Source organism: Polypterus senegalus, chromosome 15 (genome assembly GCF_016835505.1).
Source record: "Polypterus senegalus isolate Bchr_013 chromosome 15, ASM1683550v1, whole genome shotgun sequence".
Taxonomy (NCBI): domain Eukaryota; kingdom Metazoa; phylum Chordata; class Cladistia; order Polypteriformes; family Polypteridae; genus Polypterus; species Polypterus senegalus.
In genome coordinates this window covers 47,206,753-47,222,806 of record NC_053168.1, presented here as the reverse complement: position 1 = coordinate 47,222,806, position 16,054 = coordinate 47,206,753, and the positions used below count along the sequence as shown (strand labels likewise).

The 16,054-nt window shown below is 40.3% G+C and overlaps 1 protein-coding gene across 6 annotated transcripts in view; it reads left to right on the top strand.

The window, feature by feature from the left end:
• The window catches only part of chn2 (chimerin 2), a 517,847-nt gene that overhangs the window by 451,399 nt on the left and 50,394 nt on the right, over nt 1-16,054 (top strand). For all 6 annotated transcript variants that reach the window (XM_039736389.1, XM_039736390.1, XM_039736388.1 and 3 more), the window contains one exon: nt 12,907-12,984. In XM_039736389.1, the coding sequence (XP_039592323.1) occupies nt 12,907-12,984 (78 nt within the window). The remainder of the gene's footprint in view (nt 1-12,906; nt 12,985-16,054) is intronic.

The window sequence follows — 16,054 nt, the reverse complement described above, 5'->3', positions numbered from 1 at the left end:
CTCACATGGTCAGAGTTCACATATTGTCTTCACGAGCTGTAAGGCAGCATTTCTACATACTCTATCATTCTATATGAATGTATCTAATACTTTTTATTGTAAAATGGATTTTATTTTTTTTAATATGTGCAACGCCAGTTTTCCAATCTGCTCTGCTTACTGCTCAGTAAGCAAGGCTGTCTCGCCACAGTGACAGGAACGCTATCTAGTCAGATCAACATCAAACATCAATATTACATAACTGTACATTTCTGTGAAAGCCTTCATCTGATGGTCTGTGATCAATATTGTTCCATTGTTTTACTGGGTGAGGCTACGTATTTATCTGCTGTGCTGATCTGACATACCTTCTGTGTTAAATGTGCACATTGATGAAAAACGCATGTGACATTGAACTGTAAATAAAATCGGAGAGGCCTTGTGAGCACTCAGGCCTCTGTAAAATCACTTCCACTCATTTCCAGAAACTGCTCTCTATTACATTGGCAATGTATTCTATATTGGGAAAATATTTAGCTTTTTAAAAATATCAAGAAACATTTATAACAATGGACACACCATAATAAGTCAAGTCGGAATATTATGATCACATTCTTTGGTTCAAACTTTCGCTCACTTGTAGGGCTAAACAGTGAAGTTCACTAATAGGGAGTGTTATATAAAGAAAATAAAATCTAAACATAAACTTTCACTTTCACACACAATAAGTAAGAAGGCATACAATCAGAGCTTGGAAGAGTATTTGTTTGTGGAGATGAACAATGATGATTGGTCATTTACTTTTGATCTGGCAATCTCTGTGTTGTCTGTAGTATTCCAGTTTTAGAGGGCCACATGCCAAATGAATGCACATGTTCAACCTTTACAATGGTCACCATTTTATCTGTTATCAGAACTATTTAAATCCAGTTCATAGTCCATTTTACACTCTGATACAGTTACAGTTTGCAGTTGTCAGTCAACCTAACCTGCAGATGTTTGGAGTGTTTGGGGAAAACCTACCCAAACATGGGATGAAACAACAGAGATAGGGGCTATGCTGGGCAACAGTAACCAGAGCACCAACATGCCAACCCTTAGAACAAAGTGGCATATAAAAAAGGGCCAAAAAGCCACAATCATCTTCATGAATATGGTCAGCATAGAGCAAGTCTTACAGGATTGAATATAAAATTCTATTAATAACCTACAAAGCTTAAAATGGCCTTGCACGGACTACATCAGTGACCTTCTCCATCACTACAGGTATGCTCCTGTATGGCCACTAAGGTCCTCTGATTCTGTTAATCTTGTTGTGCCCCACACTAACTTGCACTCTTTGGGTGACATGGCCACCAGCTGTATAGCGTCCAGACTTTGGAATGACCCTCCAAAATTAATGAGATGAGCCCTCTTTTAAAAAACACCTTAAAACCTCGTCTTTAATAATAAGGTAAACCTGCGTTTGGTCAGTGTTTGTTTGGAGTTTGAACCTTTTCACTGTGGCTGATTTCCTAACACAGGTTACGTTAACTGGTGGATGTGGCTGTAAGTGGGTCCTGCCCAGGACTGGTTTCTGCCCTGCTCCTGATGTCCCTACGATAAGCTATGTCCCCAGAAACTTAATTTGAAATAAGCAAGTTTGAGATTGTTATGTACAGTAAGCTGGTGCAGCATATCATAACATTATTTATATCCCAAAACAGAAAGCACAGTACAACCAGTTGTTTTTAATTTAGAGATAGATAAATAGCCTTATGGATCAAACCGATTCAGAAAGTGGATGACTGGGCTGAAGTAGCATGAACTGCCGAACTGACACTATCCTTTCTTAAGTACCCTTATCTTTGTAAAGAAATATTAAGTTTCATTAACTAATTAGATTATATTGTTACCTTATAACTGATGACATCATTTATTGCATGTCCTCCACCTTTTTTATCTCACTATTGCCACACACAAACACACACACGGCGCCACAGTTCTTGTTCTGTATTTCACTTGACACTCTTAATTTAAGGCAGATCTGGCACTGCAATTCAGAATAAGCTTCCTTCTTATCATGCAGATTAAAAAATACTATTTTACATTCCATTATTTTAGACTGTGACCTTGGAAGGAAGATCACCAATAGAACAGGGTGACTGGATGAAAACATAAAATGAAACAGTTCTCACAGTGGGGAACAAATATTTGTGAGATGCAGCTATTAAGCGCAAAACTTTTTTCTGGTTAAATATTTCTGAATTCAGAGGCTGCTGCTTACATGGATTCTTGTCTCAGAAGGCACTGTGAAAGTTAAGTTACACCTGCTAAACCCAAAATGGATCAGCCTCAAACACAGCCATGCCAAAAGTAAAGCTATAAAAGCTCAGAGAAGATCAAGTTTGAGTACAAATTTAGTGTCTGTGAAAGGGCATTGTGTCCAAACAGTGAACATGTGAGGGAATGGCATACAATGTTTATTTTATCAAAGAAAAAAATCATCAAGATAATAATCATTTGAACATAAATCCTTGTTAGATTTACAGTGTGAGCAGCATATGCAGACCTTTAGAATTCCTGGGAGCTCTCATCAGCGTAGCGCTGATGTAGGTCATAGCCGCCGAGTCCCAGTCCTCAAGAGCCATGGGCTGTTCTGGTTTTCATTTCAGTTTAAGCTCCCTGTGAACTTAATTGATCTAATTATCTGTCCTGAGCATTGGTGCTGCTGATTTTAAAAAGTTGCCTCATTTCATTCAGATAATGTCATGTTTTCATTTGGTTAGGCCATGGAATATTGATTACACATATTAAAATGTAAAACAAAAGGGAAATTGAAATGCTGTGCTCACGGACGAGAGTGTGCCTTGTCTTGATCTCCATTATGATCATCACGTTTAACTGGACTGACTCAAGGTTTCTTGACAGGAGCCCTAAACAGCCTGTCTTTGTGCAGTCCTCTGCTATGGCTACATGACTGCTGCCAGCTCATTATGTAATAAGTGTGTCTTCAGCATGTTATATCGACTGTGTGGAGATCTCGGACCCGGGCACAGACAGGCAGACACGTTACTCACAATAACACCACAAACAGTGCACCAACCACCAATGATACACTCCTTTAGACTTTCTTTCTTTCTTTCTTTCTTTCTTTCTTTCTTTCTTTCTTTCTTTCTTTCTTTCTTTCTTTCTTTCTTTCTTTCTTTCTTTCTTGCTTAGCTTAGTTTAAATATACCACAGTTCTTTTAAGAAGAGAGCGCAGCAATTCTGTAGGAGTCTGGCCAATGCCTCTATCCAAGGTGACTTACGAGATCAGGGCACAGTACGGTTGTGTAAATATATTCTCCACAGCTGTACCACAGACAGGTTAAGAGATTTGATCAGGACAAAAGGCGAAAAGGAAGTGGAAAATGAACTAATAACCATATGGTTTAAAGTCCAATGCCTTAACAAAGTAACCCATACTGCCAATCCCACAGATTTATAACAAGAAAGATGCCACTGTGCATTGCTTCATAGTAGGCAGGTATCATTATATAAAAGTGTCTTATCCTACTTCCTTTTTATACAGCAGATGGACAATAATCTGCATTCATGAGAATATTTTAATTTCCTTCCTGCATTTATCATGCAATATTTAAAAGCTGTGTTTAATCACAAGGTTTAAAAAGCATCCATTTAAAATGTATAGATTTGCCAAATGCCAACGGATAATCTGGCAGCTTCGGTGTCTTACCAGAGCAATGTTTGGCTCAGTCAATAGACAATTTAATTTTTTAACTCCTTTGTGGTCAGTGAATTCACGTTGTGCGTTTTACTCACCGTTGTTAGTCCCATAGCTCATCAAAGTATTTGTTTAATAGTGTATCATTTCATTGTTTGATATCTATCTGCAGTCAATCACATATGCTTATGTATTGTGAGGACAGGTAACACTTTGTGTCCCACGCATATCCCTTTCCTTTCTAATTCAGTGAGACGATGTCTTTTATATTTATTGTTTTCACTGTCTCACCACATTCCATTTATAAAATGTAAATAGTGATATTTTATAACTGTGAGGAAAAGAGAGAATCTTCAAACATCCAAAGATCAATTATGTCTTCAAATCTTTTAGATTGCACTGGACACCTGATAGCCTCTACTAGTATGGTCAGTGTTAAATGAGTTAGTAGTTCTATTAAGTATCAAGATGCACTTTCTATTGCTCACTTGTTGTGGTTGCTGTTATTTTGATCTAAGTAATGCTAAAATATTGTCCAGTTATTGTTACAGATTTGAGTGGCTGAGCAGGCGTTACTGCTGCCTCACGGTGCTTGTGTTTAAATTCAGCTTGTGACTGGTGTGTACTGATCTGTCCTTGTACTACCTTTGGGTTTCCATTTCCTTATATAGTCCGTCAGCAGGCCGTGCGCACAGCATTTTATCCTGCCTTGTGCCCACTCCTGCCTGGATAGGTTTTGCCTCTCCAAGTCCCTGGTCAGATAAAAGCAGATAAAGAAGGCAGCTGGACAGACTGGTGGATGTTCCAAACTTTCAAGGCTCTCTCTTTACGTAAATAATTCTTACCTGTTTTTGGTATATATTGTGATAGCAGAGGCAGCCCCCTGCACTCATGAAGAACACATGGGGAACACCAAGTGCCAACAAAGAAAAAAACCTGGGAACACAAGAAGAACCTTGCTGCTCCTCTGAGCCTGACGGTAAAAGATTTCAACCCAGTGCACCAGGTGGGATGATGAAGTCATTTGTCCTCTTAAAAGAACCAGTGAACGTTCACATCATGGCTCCTTCTCTCTTGAGACTTTGAGCATTCTCCCTTATGCTCTTCAGACTAGGTCATCTGCCTGAAGCTAAGCATGTTTGGGCCGGGCCAGTACTTGGATAGGAAACCATCTAGAAAAGCTTGGGTTGATACAGGAAGAGGTGTTGGGAAGGCCAGCAGGGGGTGCTTACCCTGAGGTCTGAATGTGGATCCCAATACCCCAGTGCAGCGACGCGGACCCTGTGCTGTAAAAATGTTGCTGTCCTGCAGATAACACATAGAAAGTGAGGTTCTGATTCTCTGTGGTCATAAATGATCCCTGGGCATCCTTCGTAAAAAGTAGGATGTATCCTGATGTCCTGATTAAAAAAATGCCCACCACAGTTTGTCCATTCTGGCTTCTAATCATCCCTTGTCTCCGATTGGCTAACTATCTCTCATCCCTTCACCACCTAAAAGCTGATGTGTGGTTGAGCGTACTGGCGCAATAGTGGCTGCCATCACATCATTTAGGTGGGTGCTGCACATTGGTGGGGGATGGCGGTTCCCCTCTGTGTATGTAAAGTGATTTGAGTAGTGAGAAAAAGCACTTTATAAATATAATGAATTATTATTGTTATTATTATTAGATCATTCTTCCCAACTCACCTCCTAATTCTGCGCTCAATAAGCTCAATAGGGTGGTTATTGACTGAGTTAAAGGACCCCAAGCTGTTATTAACTCTAGTGACACTAGTGGCCCTAAATCTTTAGTTTTCATAAAGCACCAGATCTGCCAAGCAGCCTCTGCTCTGTTGGAAGACATGGTGGTCTTGTATGTTTTTCATTGAAGCATGTGCTTGCTCTCTTTCAGCCAGCAGGTGCTGTCACCGCGTCACTCTGTCTTTTGTCATCCCTCCCATTGGCTGACTCATTGTGTGGTATACTGAGAATTGCGTGCTTCTGCTCATGCTGTCTCTCTGTCTTATATGGGCAGGTGCCTCTCCCTAATTTCCTTCCGGAGCATGCAGAACACCAACAAGGCACAGAACGCCCTGGGGGAGCCTCTCTTCCCACACAGGCGTATGCAGCTGCCAGTGCGTCTGTCTTTCTCTGTTTAAAGGCCTGTATACTTTCTCCTTCCCAGTGCCATCCTGGTAAAGCCCTGCTCTGACACACTCTTCAAAATGGGCTTCCTTTTAGCTTCCGCCAGCTTCATTTACTGTGCTTCATTGTAATGCTATGTCAGAGCTTTGTGCATTTTATTATGCTATCTTATCTATACCTGCCCATGAGCCTTATCAGCATAATGGAGTCTCTCTGTTAATGCTGCATGAACACAGATTTAAAAAAAAATCACCCAAGCCTTTCATTTTATGATCAGTACTTTGTTTATAAGAGGTCACAATTACAGTTAAGATGACCTCGAATTGTGAAGGTATTATGCCATCTCAGTAGGTTCAAATGCCATCCCAGTCACGCTGATGTGTGTTTTCTTTTAAAATGAGCAGTGACTTGAATTGGATGGAAGTGGAAGTAAGTGTGTCCATTCCTGGGCACTTTTGGTTCCTGCCTTGTACCAAAAACTTTGAATTAGTCCACTTGTGACCCTGTTCTGAATGAAGTGTGCACAAAATGAATGGATGAATGAATTAGTTTAAAATAAGTCAAACTTAGAATTAACTGTGAAATATAGAAACAAAACCATTCACTATTATGATTTAACAATAAAAAGCTGATGACATTCTTGTCATCATTATAGCTGATTACCCCACGGGACACGAGCACCAAGAACGTCAAAGAGCAGCCTCTCAGTGAAGGTGAGCCTATTAAAGTAATTAAGGATTGCCATTCCTGTTTTTCCTGCAGTTGCTGTATTAGTAAGCCTTCAAATTAACATAACAATTACAGTATGTCAATAACGTTTAACAATAGAATGTTTAACAACTGAGCAATGCAATTGTAAACACTGGACCAGTGGCTACTTTCCCCCACCCAGAAAGATTAATTTCCCTGGTTCTTTAAAGACACTTTAATACTTGATGTTAAAAGAATAAGATAAAGAGTCTGTGCTAAAACAGATAAATATTTTTAAGGAATACTTATACCACACTGTCTGTAGAACTCTCAGAGTTGCAAAATTAAGATTTCTATTTAGCAAGAAAAAAGATATATCACGGCAAAGACAGTTAGTGATGCACTCTAGCAACCCAATAGTCGGATGAATTCATTTATTCAGCTGTCATTATTTTCAAACAAAAGTTCTTCAGCGTTTTTTATAAGTGACTCTTTGCGTCGCTGGTACAGCTGTGTCATGGTGAGCATGCCATCGTGGTGATACTCTGCAGAGGCTTCATTTATACGAAAAAGAATGAGCCCACTTCATCTTACTAGGATCTCATGGAACGAATGAACATTATCTGTGCTGATTGGATATTATAAGCTTTTGATTGTGTAAGCTGTTTACCAAAGGTTTTGTAATCTTGATTACATTTATCTGGAAATAAAATGGTACATGATATTGAATATACTGGACACAATGGACACAACCAGTACATTTTCTCTTTTTGAATACTGATGATAAACTGCCTAACAACATAATGCCTTTCTCAAAATGCATCCAGTTTCGGGACTGAGAGTTGCAAGAGTGACGTATATTTTGTAGTATTTTACAGTTAATTACTTTTTTTTTTTTTCACTGAATGTTCAAACACCAAGTAAACAGTTAAGTGCTGACCATGGTGCCATCCTGCTGCACTAAGAAACAGTACAGTATATAAATATGTGTTCATTAGCATATGATAGACACTAATACACACAAGAGGAAATGTAAAAATTTCTTTTTCTGAAAATGCAAAGATACCTTTAGATCATGTGGAGTGCTCTCAAGCTACCCCAAACCCTAAAATGGCTGAAGAAACTAACACGTAAAAAAGGGATTTACAACAATATATGATACAAAATAAACGCACACAAGATAGGTTAAAAACAAACAAACACGGCACAGAGTGAAAAGGAAAACAGATAACCTGTGTCCCAAAGGGTCTTTCTACACAGGTTAATGCCTCCTAACTAGCCAAATGGGGACTTCCTGCACTTACAGTTGAAAGTAGCCATCCCTAACACCTCATTACCTCCTTCACCATTTTATTCTTCACCCTTTGGCCTTTACTTCCTCCATATGCAAGGCTTATCTTCTGACTCTAAGCTCAATGGCCATGTTGGAAGGAGTTGTTAAATGCTACACACAAACTACTCCCACAAGTCTCCTGGTGTCTCAGTACTCCTGAACTTTCATGTCACCATCACAGACATATAATGGTGATCCTCAGACTGGTTGTTCACCCCAGCATGCTTAAGTAGCCCATACTGCACTGTGGCTTCTGGTACCTTGGGGGCACCTGACATACTGATTGGAGCCCCCCTATTCCTGAACTGGTTAAAGCACCCTCTGTTAGAGAGAACTGGTGTTGATACCTAAGTTCTTTCCCCAACATATATCACATAATATTAGGAATTTGTTCGTTTTCACACACCTCTTAGGGTCAGCCATTGTACAGCGCCTGGAGCAATTGAAGGTTAAGGCAAGGGCCCAGCAGAGTAGGATCTCTTTTTGGCAGTGATGGGGATTCGAACCAGCAGCCTTCGGGATACCAGCACAGATTCTTAGCCTCAGAGCCACCACTCCACCCAAGTTTGTGCATACATTTAAAATGTATCACTGTTTTCTTTTGCAATACCAAATTTAGCTTTTCTCTCTTCCTCATTCTTTTTCTGAATCTAATTTTCACATTAGATGTTTGAATAAACCTGAAGCCAGTTCTTCCAGCATTCGACACAAAAGATAAACTAACCTTTTATAAGGATGACAGGCTGTCAAAGTCTCGCTCACAGACAATTACTGTAGCTTGCAAATGTGTACAGTGTGAAAGTAAATTGTTTCACTTGAAAACCCCCATGTGGATAACATGCTAATGCAGCGCCCTGGAGCTCCATGAGGCACTTTTACCTGCCACTACTTCAAAGCATGGGTTTTGAATCCTGCCTGGTCATTGACTGGGTGAAATCTGCATGTTTTCTCCATAAATGTGTGTTTTTCTGGAATCTCCTGTTTATACCCTCATTCCAAAAATTAACATTTTAAGAAAATTAGAGATGGTGGATTATCAGAAGAATACGTATTATGATTACCTGACATCATGTCCAAACTTAAATATGGAGCTTCTGAGATTGTTCTGCACCAGTAGTTTACCATGCTAAATCAGGAGGTGTGTGTATTGTACATGCAAATATGTGTATATACTGTGTGTATATATAGTATATATATTTTCTATACTTCAGCTAAAATTTACTGGAAATGTCTGCAACTTATTCTGAGATTTACTTGAAACTCTGCTGCAGGGTGAGGAACAGATTTTGTCCTACAGCATGCACAGGTGCTCCAAAAAATAGTGTTGGGTGGCATTTTAAACATGGAAGACAATCTCACAACTTGTGTAAACGGATCATTCCCATCCTCTTTATAGCGCTGGCCTTGCTCCCTCTGACTTCCACCTCGTTGGAGCTCTCAAAAATGCCATCTCTGTAAAAGCAGGTTGGGAGTGCTGGGTGCAGAATTCAGACTGGTACAAGAAGGGGATACACACTTTTGCTGAAAATGTGTAAGAAATCAGTTACTCTACTGTAATAAACTATAAGCAATAAAAAAATAGCATTGCAAAACTTTCTGGGTGCACAAAACAAGTAAGTCTCTGACCCCAGTTGCTCCTGTCCTCCTGGACTAATCCCTGCCTTCCCTTCTGGGCTGAAAGTCCTCAGGCTGAGTTTACATCGTGGTGTGCAGTTTAAGTGGAATTCCATCAATACTGACGTGTGGCTTTTTACACTCCCTGTCAAAGGCTGGAGCTGAAGGGGAGGTCTCCTAATGTCGTTGTGGATGCCCCTGAGCCATGCTGTACTCTCTTTCCTTTCTTGGGGGTTATATTCTCCTACATTGTGAAGGGGGGTCAGCCCCTCAGGTTATCCAGAGTTCTTGCTCCCTTTTCAGTGAGTGAGGCGACCTGTACCCTCAGCTTAGTTAGTTAAAGGCTCCAGAGTGAGCAGTGACGATATACATTTAAAATATATAAATCTAGTTACTGTCTGTGGACAGTTTTCAACTGAAGGATGTACCTTAAGGCTTCAAGACAGAGAAAAATCCAACCTCACCAAAAAGTTCAGATAAAAGCGGGATGACATTTTTGCACTTAATAGTCGACAAGTGTTATCTTAGTGCCAGCCTAGGGCAGTAAAAGTCAGGATCAGCTTAGTCCTCTTTTTATCTTTTTATTTTGTGTACAAAAAAATTGCAAACAAGAAATTATCAACGCTATGTGAGTGATCCACAAAATAAAAAAATATTTACTAACAGCTATAAAATTATCTCTTACCCTACAGCTTCACCTTGGGTAGCAGAAATGCTAATGCCAGTCCTGTATGTATTAAGATATGCATTTATTTTATGGTCTGGAAGCAAAATATCATGTTTTCATTTCCTTTACATTTTCTGTCTCCATTTCCATCTTCTGTAATTTAAACTGATTACATTAGCAGTGTTCCATTAGAAAGCAGAACTGTCACCATCTCTATCTATCCAGCATAGTATTTTATTAGATCACATGTCCTGTTTGTTTTTGCACGGTAATTTAGCTGGAAATTTAAAATGATCACTCCAGCTGTGGGGTACAATTAAGAATTTTGAAGATATTATGTAAGTGAGCACGAAGATGGTGTAATTGTGACAGTGCAGGGCCGATATGTTGACACAATGAGATTCGAGTAAGAACACAGCAGCACAGTCTTCATCTCGGTAGCTGGCTGGGTAGAAAGTGTAGTCACGTTGTAAGAAACATGGGAAGAGTCCAGCATGCCAATTTCAAATAGACATTTCACACTGGTGAGAGGTACAGGCCGCCAGGAGGCATTAACCACTGTAAATGTAAAATGTACGTTATCAACAGATTCCCCATGAGAACTACACCCCCAGTCCTCTATGTTTAACAAACCTGAAAGAGTTAATGCAGGGTTCTGGAGACCCTTACCCTTTAAATAAGAGTAGGATATCAGGGGCACAATGACGTCCAGAGCCATTCTTTAAGATGGCAGTAGGACTTTCTAGGAGTGCCCCTGACCTCTGACTCATTGGTTTTAACAGCTGTATTGTGCCAGCGTGGCAAGTTGGGCAAGTCCTCTCCACTAAGCCTTGTGTAGCTGCCCGCATTTATTCTTTTGACAGTTTGTCTTCTCTGCCTTTGATCAGCCTTTCTCTTTGTGTTAGTTTTAATAAACACTTCACATTTTATTTTGCCATTTTGTTTGCTCAGAGGCTAACAGGTAACTAGTCAGATTACCAGCAGTGTTTATTCAATTATGTTTGTTTTTGAAAATTGCTTTAGCCGTTACAGGAATGTTTTATTGGGTGATTTTGATTTCTAATTGCATTCAGTAAGGCTTTCTGGAAGTTGTGCTGTGATTTTCTGAATAGCATGGCTCTGTCAAAATGTCTCAAGAAGACTCCTTGTTATCTTACTTTAAAGCATTTTAAATTGCAAAGAGCATTCAGTAAAAATTGACCATCTCTGCCTTTTGCGTTTGGATGTTTACTGCTTTGTTATGTAATGGCTGTACAGTCACATTGCTCAAAGCCATATGACTTCTGTTTAAATACACACATCATGTTTGTTTGTAAAAAAATAAAAATCACCTAAGACCCTTTTTGCTGAGTATGCAGTTTGGGCCTTGAGGTGCACTGCTGCTTCATCCAGTGTTGCTTACTGGTCTGTGCTCCAGTTTACAGTCTACAGACAGATAAGTTTTCCTCCTGTAGACCCTGGATGAAGACATCATGTTTTTTTTTTGTTTTTTTATTAAAACTCCAGCACTCTTTTCAGTATTAATACTAGACAGAACGTCATATTTGTGGGAGATACCTCAGGCAGCTTTAACCTGAAGTGGGGTTTTCCGTGACTGCTGTCAGTCCATTAAGTACTCTTTCCTTGCCCTCCTTTTTTGTTTTAAGAAAGAGTTGTAACCTCTGCATATTGAATATTTTTTCAGCAAACTGAGATTTGTACTAAGAAGCATTTGACTGTCTGAGGATTAGCCCTCCTATTTTTCACCCATGAAATATTTCACTATCCCTGTGGTGTGGCAGCACGCTGTATCCGAAGATATTCCCGACCTATGTAGCAGAAATGGACACATACTACCAGTACATCCATAATGACTGAAATCACAGTATGGCACAGGATTATTGTCAGGATTTCCAAAATGTTCTTTCCTTTATGTAGTGCAGGGCAAAACAGGTATGGCAGGACCAGGGCTTTTACAATTTGTAGTTGGAGAGATCGTTTAGACTTCACATGAAAAAAGCAATCCGTGATGTTGGTGGAGGATATGCATGTCCACTGGATACAAAAAGGGATTTCCATGTTGAAGGATTAAAGTGTGAGTGGGGCTTACTGCGTTTAATCCCCTGCAACTCTAGACCAGATTGTCTTAAAGCTCCTGGGGTCTGATCGCGTGCATAATTGGATGCAGCACAAGCCCTGGAACGTCTATAGCGTTTTCTTTTAATGTGGTACCAAGCAGAACTGATCTTCTCTTTGAGAGCTGGCGTGCCGTGTGGCAGGGAGAGAAGACCCCCAGCTCCCCCCCGCTAGCACCAGCCTGTGCTGCTCTGCTCCTCTAACGTCTGGCAGGATACAGTTGCCGTGGATTCCTCTTCTGCTGAGCGCATGAATGTGATCTATTGTCTGAGACACACTTTTCTGTAAGAGCTCACTTTAGGGCAGACGCTTCCCTTATTCACAAGCTGAAGCCCCCTTCCATCACACAGGACAGCCCATTCAAATCACATGCCAGAGGTCTCAGAAGAATGGAGCGCAGCTGCTGCTGCAACTTTTCTTGCTGCCTTTAGGAGACGGTTGACAAACTTGAGGGCTGTCAGCCTGCACGGCTCAGGGGAGGAAATGGAGAGGCTTTGGGACCCTCACTGCTCTGAGGAAATGTGGCTCGAAAGCGAATCAGGCTGTACCCTGGTACCCCAAAAGTCCAAGCGGGATAGGAAGCGACAGGAACTGCTGGCTATGGCACTGGGGGTCAAAGTAAATGCACGAGCATCAGTTTTGTGGCAGCCTCTAAAACTGTTTGCCTATTCACAGATCACATCACTGGTCCGGAGAGCAGCACTGAGGGAAACCGAGAATCACTTCAACTATGAAAAGGCTCACAATTTTAAGGTAAGCTCTGACTTTATATATAAATAGTTCTGCTTTTTTTAAGAAGAATTTCACTTTATGAGAATAGATTTAGTTTGTGTGATGAGGACAAAGGGTTAAGCCTGGCATCAGTTCAGTGTGCTGGTGATGGCTCCTAATAGCATAAAGTGCACACATGGCTGGAGGCTCTTATAAAGAGGCTCTTCCACTACTTATATCTTGCTGCTTCCACTGGATACATTTCTCTTTAAAACAGGTTTTTATTATTAGACTTTTTTTATTTTCGCCTTACTGTTATCCGTCAATCAACATTAATTCTGCATAGCAAAGTGATAGTCAGCACAAAGTCCTTTACAGAGCCTTTACATATTATAGCACTAAATTCATTGTCAGTGTACGTTGAGGAGCAAAGTACAGTAAAAGGCTGCTGTTAAGAGGCTGTAAGGTAAATAGCGGGGTCTCTCATCTGGAGCTGAATGTTTGGAAGGAAGAACAGAAATCCAAAAACTAAATTACAAATGAGAACAAGAAGCCTTCATAATATCTTTTCTTACATCTGTAGTATTCATTGTTGATCCTGGAGGACCCAGATGGCTGCAGATTTTTGCTTTAACCAATTTTGTAATAAGAAACCAAGTCCTGCTCTCTTATTTAATTCAGTTGTTTTTTAGTACCTCCATCCTGCTTTAACATACATTTCTTATATTGTAAATGCCTTTCAAAGGTCATCAATCAGACATTGTGGACTGAGGCATGTTGGCACTTCTTGGTTGTTCGCATTTTCTTCGTCTTTACCTCTAAACAGTTCATTGAACGCTCACAAGGTAAATGGAACTCTGTTAGCTGAAGAGCTGTTTGTTTCTTTTTCATTTGTTTCTCATTGTTAGTTGGCAGATGGTTAAGAAAACAATAAGTAATTAGAAACTGGGAAGGCAGCTGTTTTAAGTGTTAAAGAAGTAACTAAGGTTACTTCATTGTGACAAGTGACAAAATATAAATGAAGCCCAAAAAGTCTGTTGCATTAGCTGCAGTAATTGGCTTCTAATTCAGAGACTGGATTAAACGAAATAACAGTAATCACTGTGGTCCTCCATGACTGACACTAAGGACCCCACAAATAAATCAATAAGCAGGCCTCAGCATATTGTAATGATGGAGTGAAAAGCTTTGGTCCAGAAGGTGTTCTTGTAGACAGTAACTTGAAAGAAAAGTATCATTTATTTAGTCACATGCGTCACCTTTGTCAAAGATGGAGCTCACAAGCTGGTGGAGTAGCATTTGCTTTTTTTTAAGGCCTGTTTTTAGTGAAGCACCCTTAAATCTTGACGCAGCTCTTTCACAGGATACCTCTGATGTTGACCTTTTGTTTAATTATTGCTAATTGTCCATCCATCCACTTATTTTCCAACCCACTCTGTGATATTTTCACACTGCAAGCTGCCAATCAAGCAGCATGGTGGTGCACTGGTAGTGCAGTCTCACAAAAGGTCCTGTGTGGAGTTTGCATGTTCTCCCAGTTTCCTCATAGGTTTTCTTCCAAGTGAACCAGTTTCGTCCCATAATGCAAAAGGCATGCGGGTGAATTGGTGTTGTTAAATTGGCCTGGGGATGTTTGCATTGTGCTAGACGAGGGAAAGGTACAGGGAATGTTCCTGCCATGTGTCTGATGCTTGCTGGGACAGGCTACAGCTTCCCCATGTGTCTGCACTGGATAAGCAGGTTAGGCAGATGGATGGATGGATGCTGACAGCTTGCATACACACCTAAACATGCAGGACCAACTGGGACTCACTAGTTAACCTAATATGCACATCTTTGGAATATGGGAAGGGGAAATGTAAAAATTCCACACAGAGAGTAACTGGGTGGGATTTGAACCCAGCCAACCGCAGCTGCGGTGAGACAGCAGTGCCAAGTTCAGCACCACTCAGGTTTGCTCACTATGAGCAGCAGTTCTTCTAATAAAGCCTGATGTTAATTGTACGGTTGGAAAAGTAAGCTCCCATTTGTTATGTGAAGTAGTCCCCCCACCATCCACACCAGCCATATGCTTCTAAGCCAGTATAACCTCCAAAACTGGGATCTGCACTTATGCTAATGCTCTGCTTGGGGACGCCATTTAGTTACACTGTAAAGCAATGTCACTTTTTAAATGAGAAGAATACAATGGATGGCATCATGACAAGGCAATATCAGAAGAGTATGTCTCTTTAATTCAGCAATATAGAAAGCTAATGCCTCTCATGAAACAAACAGGTGATCATAGACCCTCAAGAAATTGTAATCATTTACACAATACTTTCTCTGCATGTGCCTTCCACCCTGAACAATTAATGTTCTGTTTTTCTCAGGTTTAATTAATGTAATAAATTAGCTCTGAAAATGGATTATCACAAAATGTATAATTAGGTATGCTAAAAAGTGGTCAGAACAAGATTGCAGCTCTAGTCTTATTTTTTGGCTCTTCTGGGTGATGAGGAAGAAACACGCTATTGGTGGGCCCGTCATTTTTAAATGGCTCCAACCCCTTTTATGTCTCTGTGACTGAGGCCCAGATAATGAAAAAGGGATGACGTATTAACTAAAAATGAATACAGAGTGGGGTAAATAATTCAAAACGAGCTGAAACACATAATAATGATTAAATAAAAGAGGTGTATGCATCTCTGGGCCTGCATGTTACAACACAGACCACTGTGGTGGCGGGCCTACTTTTGCACATCATTAAGCCTTAGCAAAACACTCCCTCCCCCTTTTGCACTCCTCTGGAACCACACTGTCCTCTCTTCCTCTCTGCCAGGTGATCCTTTGTCAACACCTTACTCCTGGGTCTTCTGCCAACAGATCCTCGTCCACTCTGAACCACTTTGAGACCAAACTGCCATTAAAACCACATTGTATAGGTCTGATTCTCCTTATAGTGGATTTAAATAACTACTAGAAATCTGGAACTTTTAATGCTAAAATCAAAACAAAATTTCAAACCTTAAATCATCAAAAAAAGCACATTTTATAATATGCTACTCATTTGGGATGGAGTTTATTAGCTTCACTGTCTGTCCATTATTCTTTAGGCCATTTCATTCTTCCA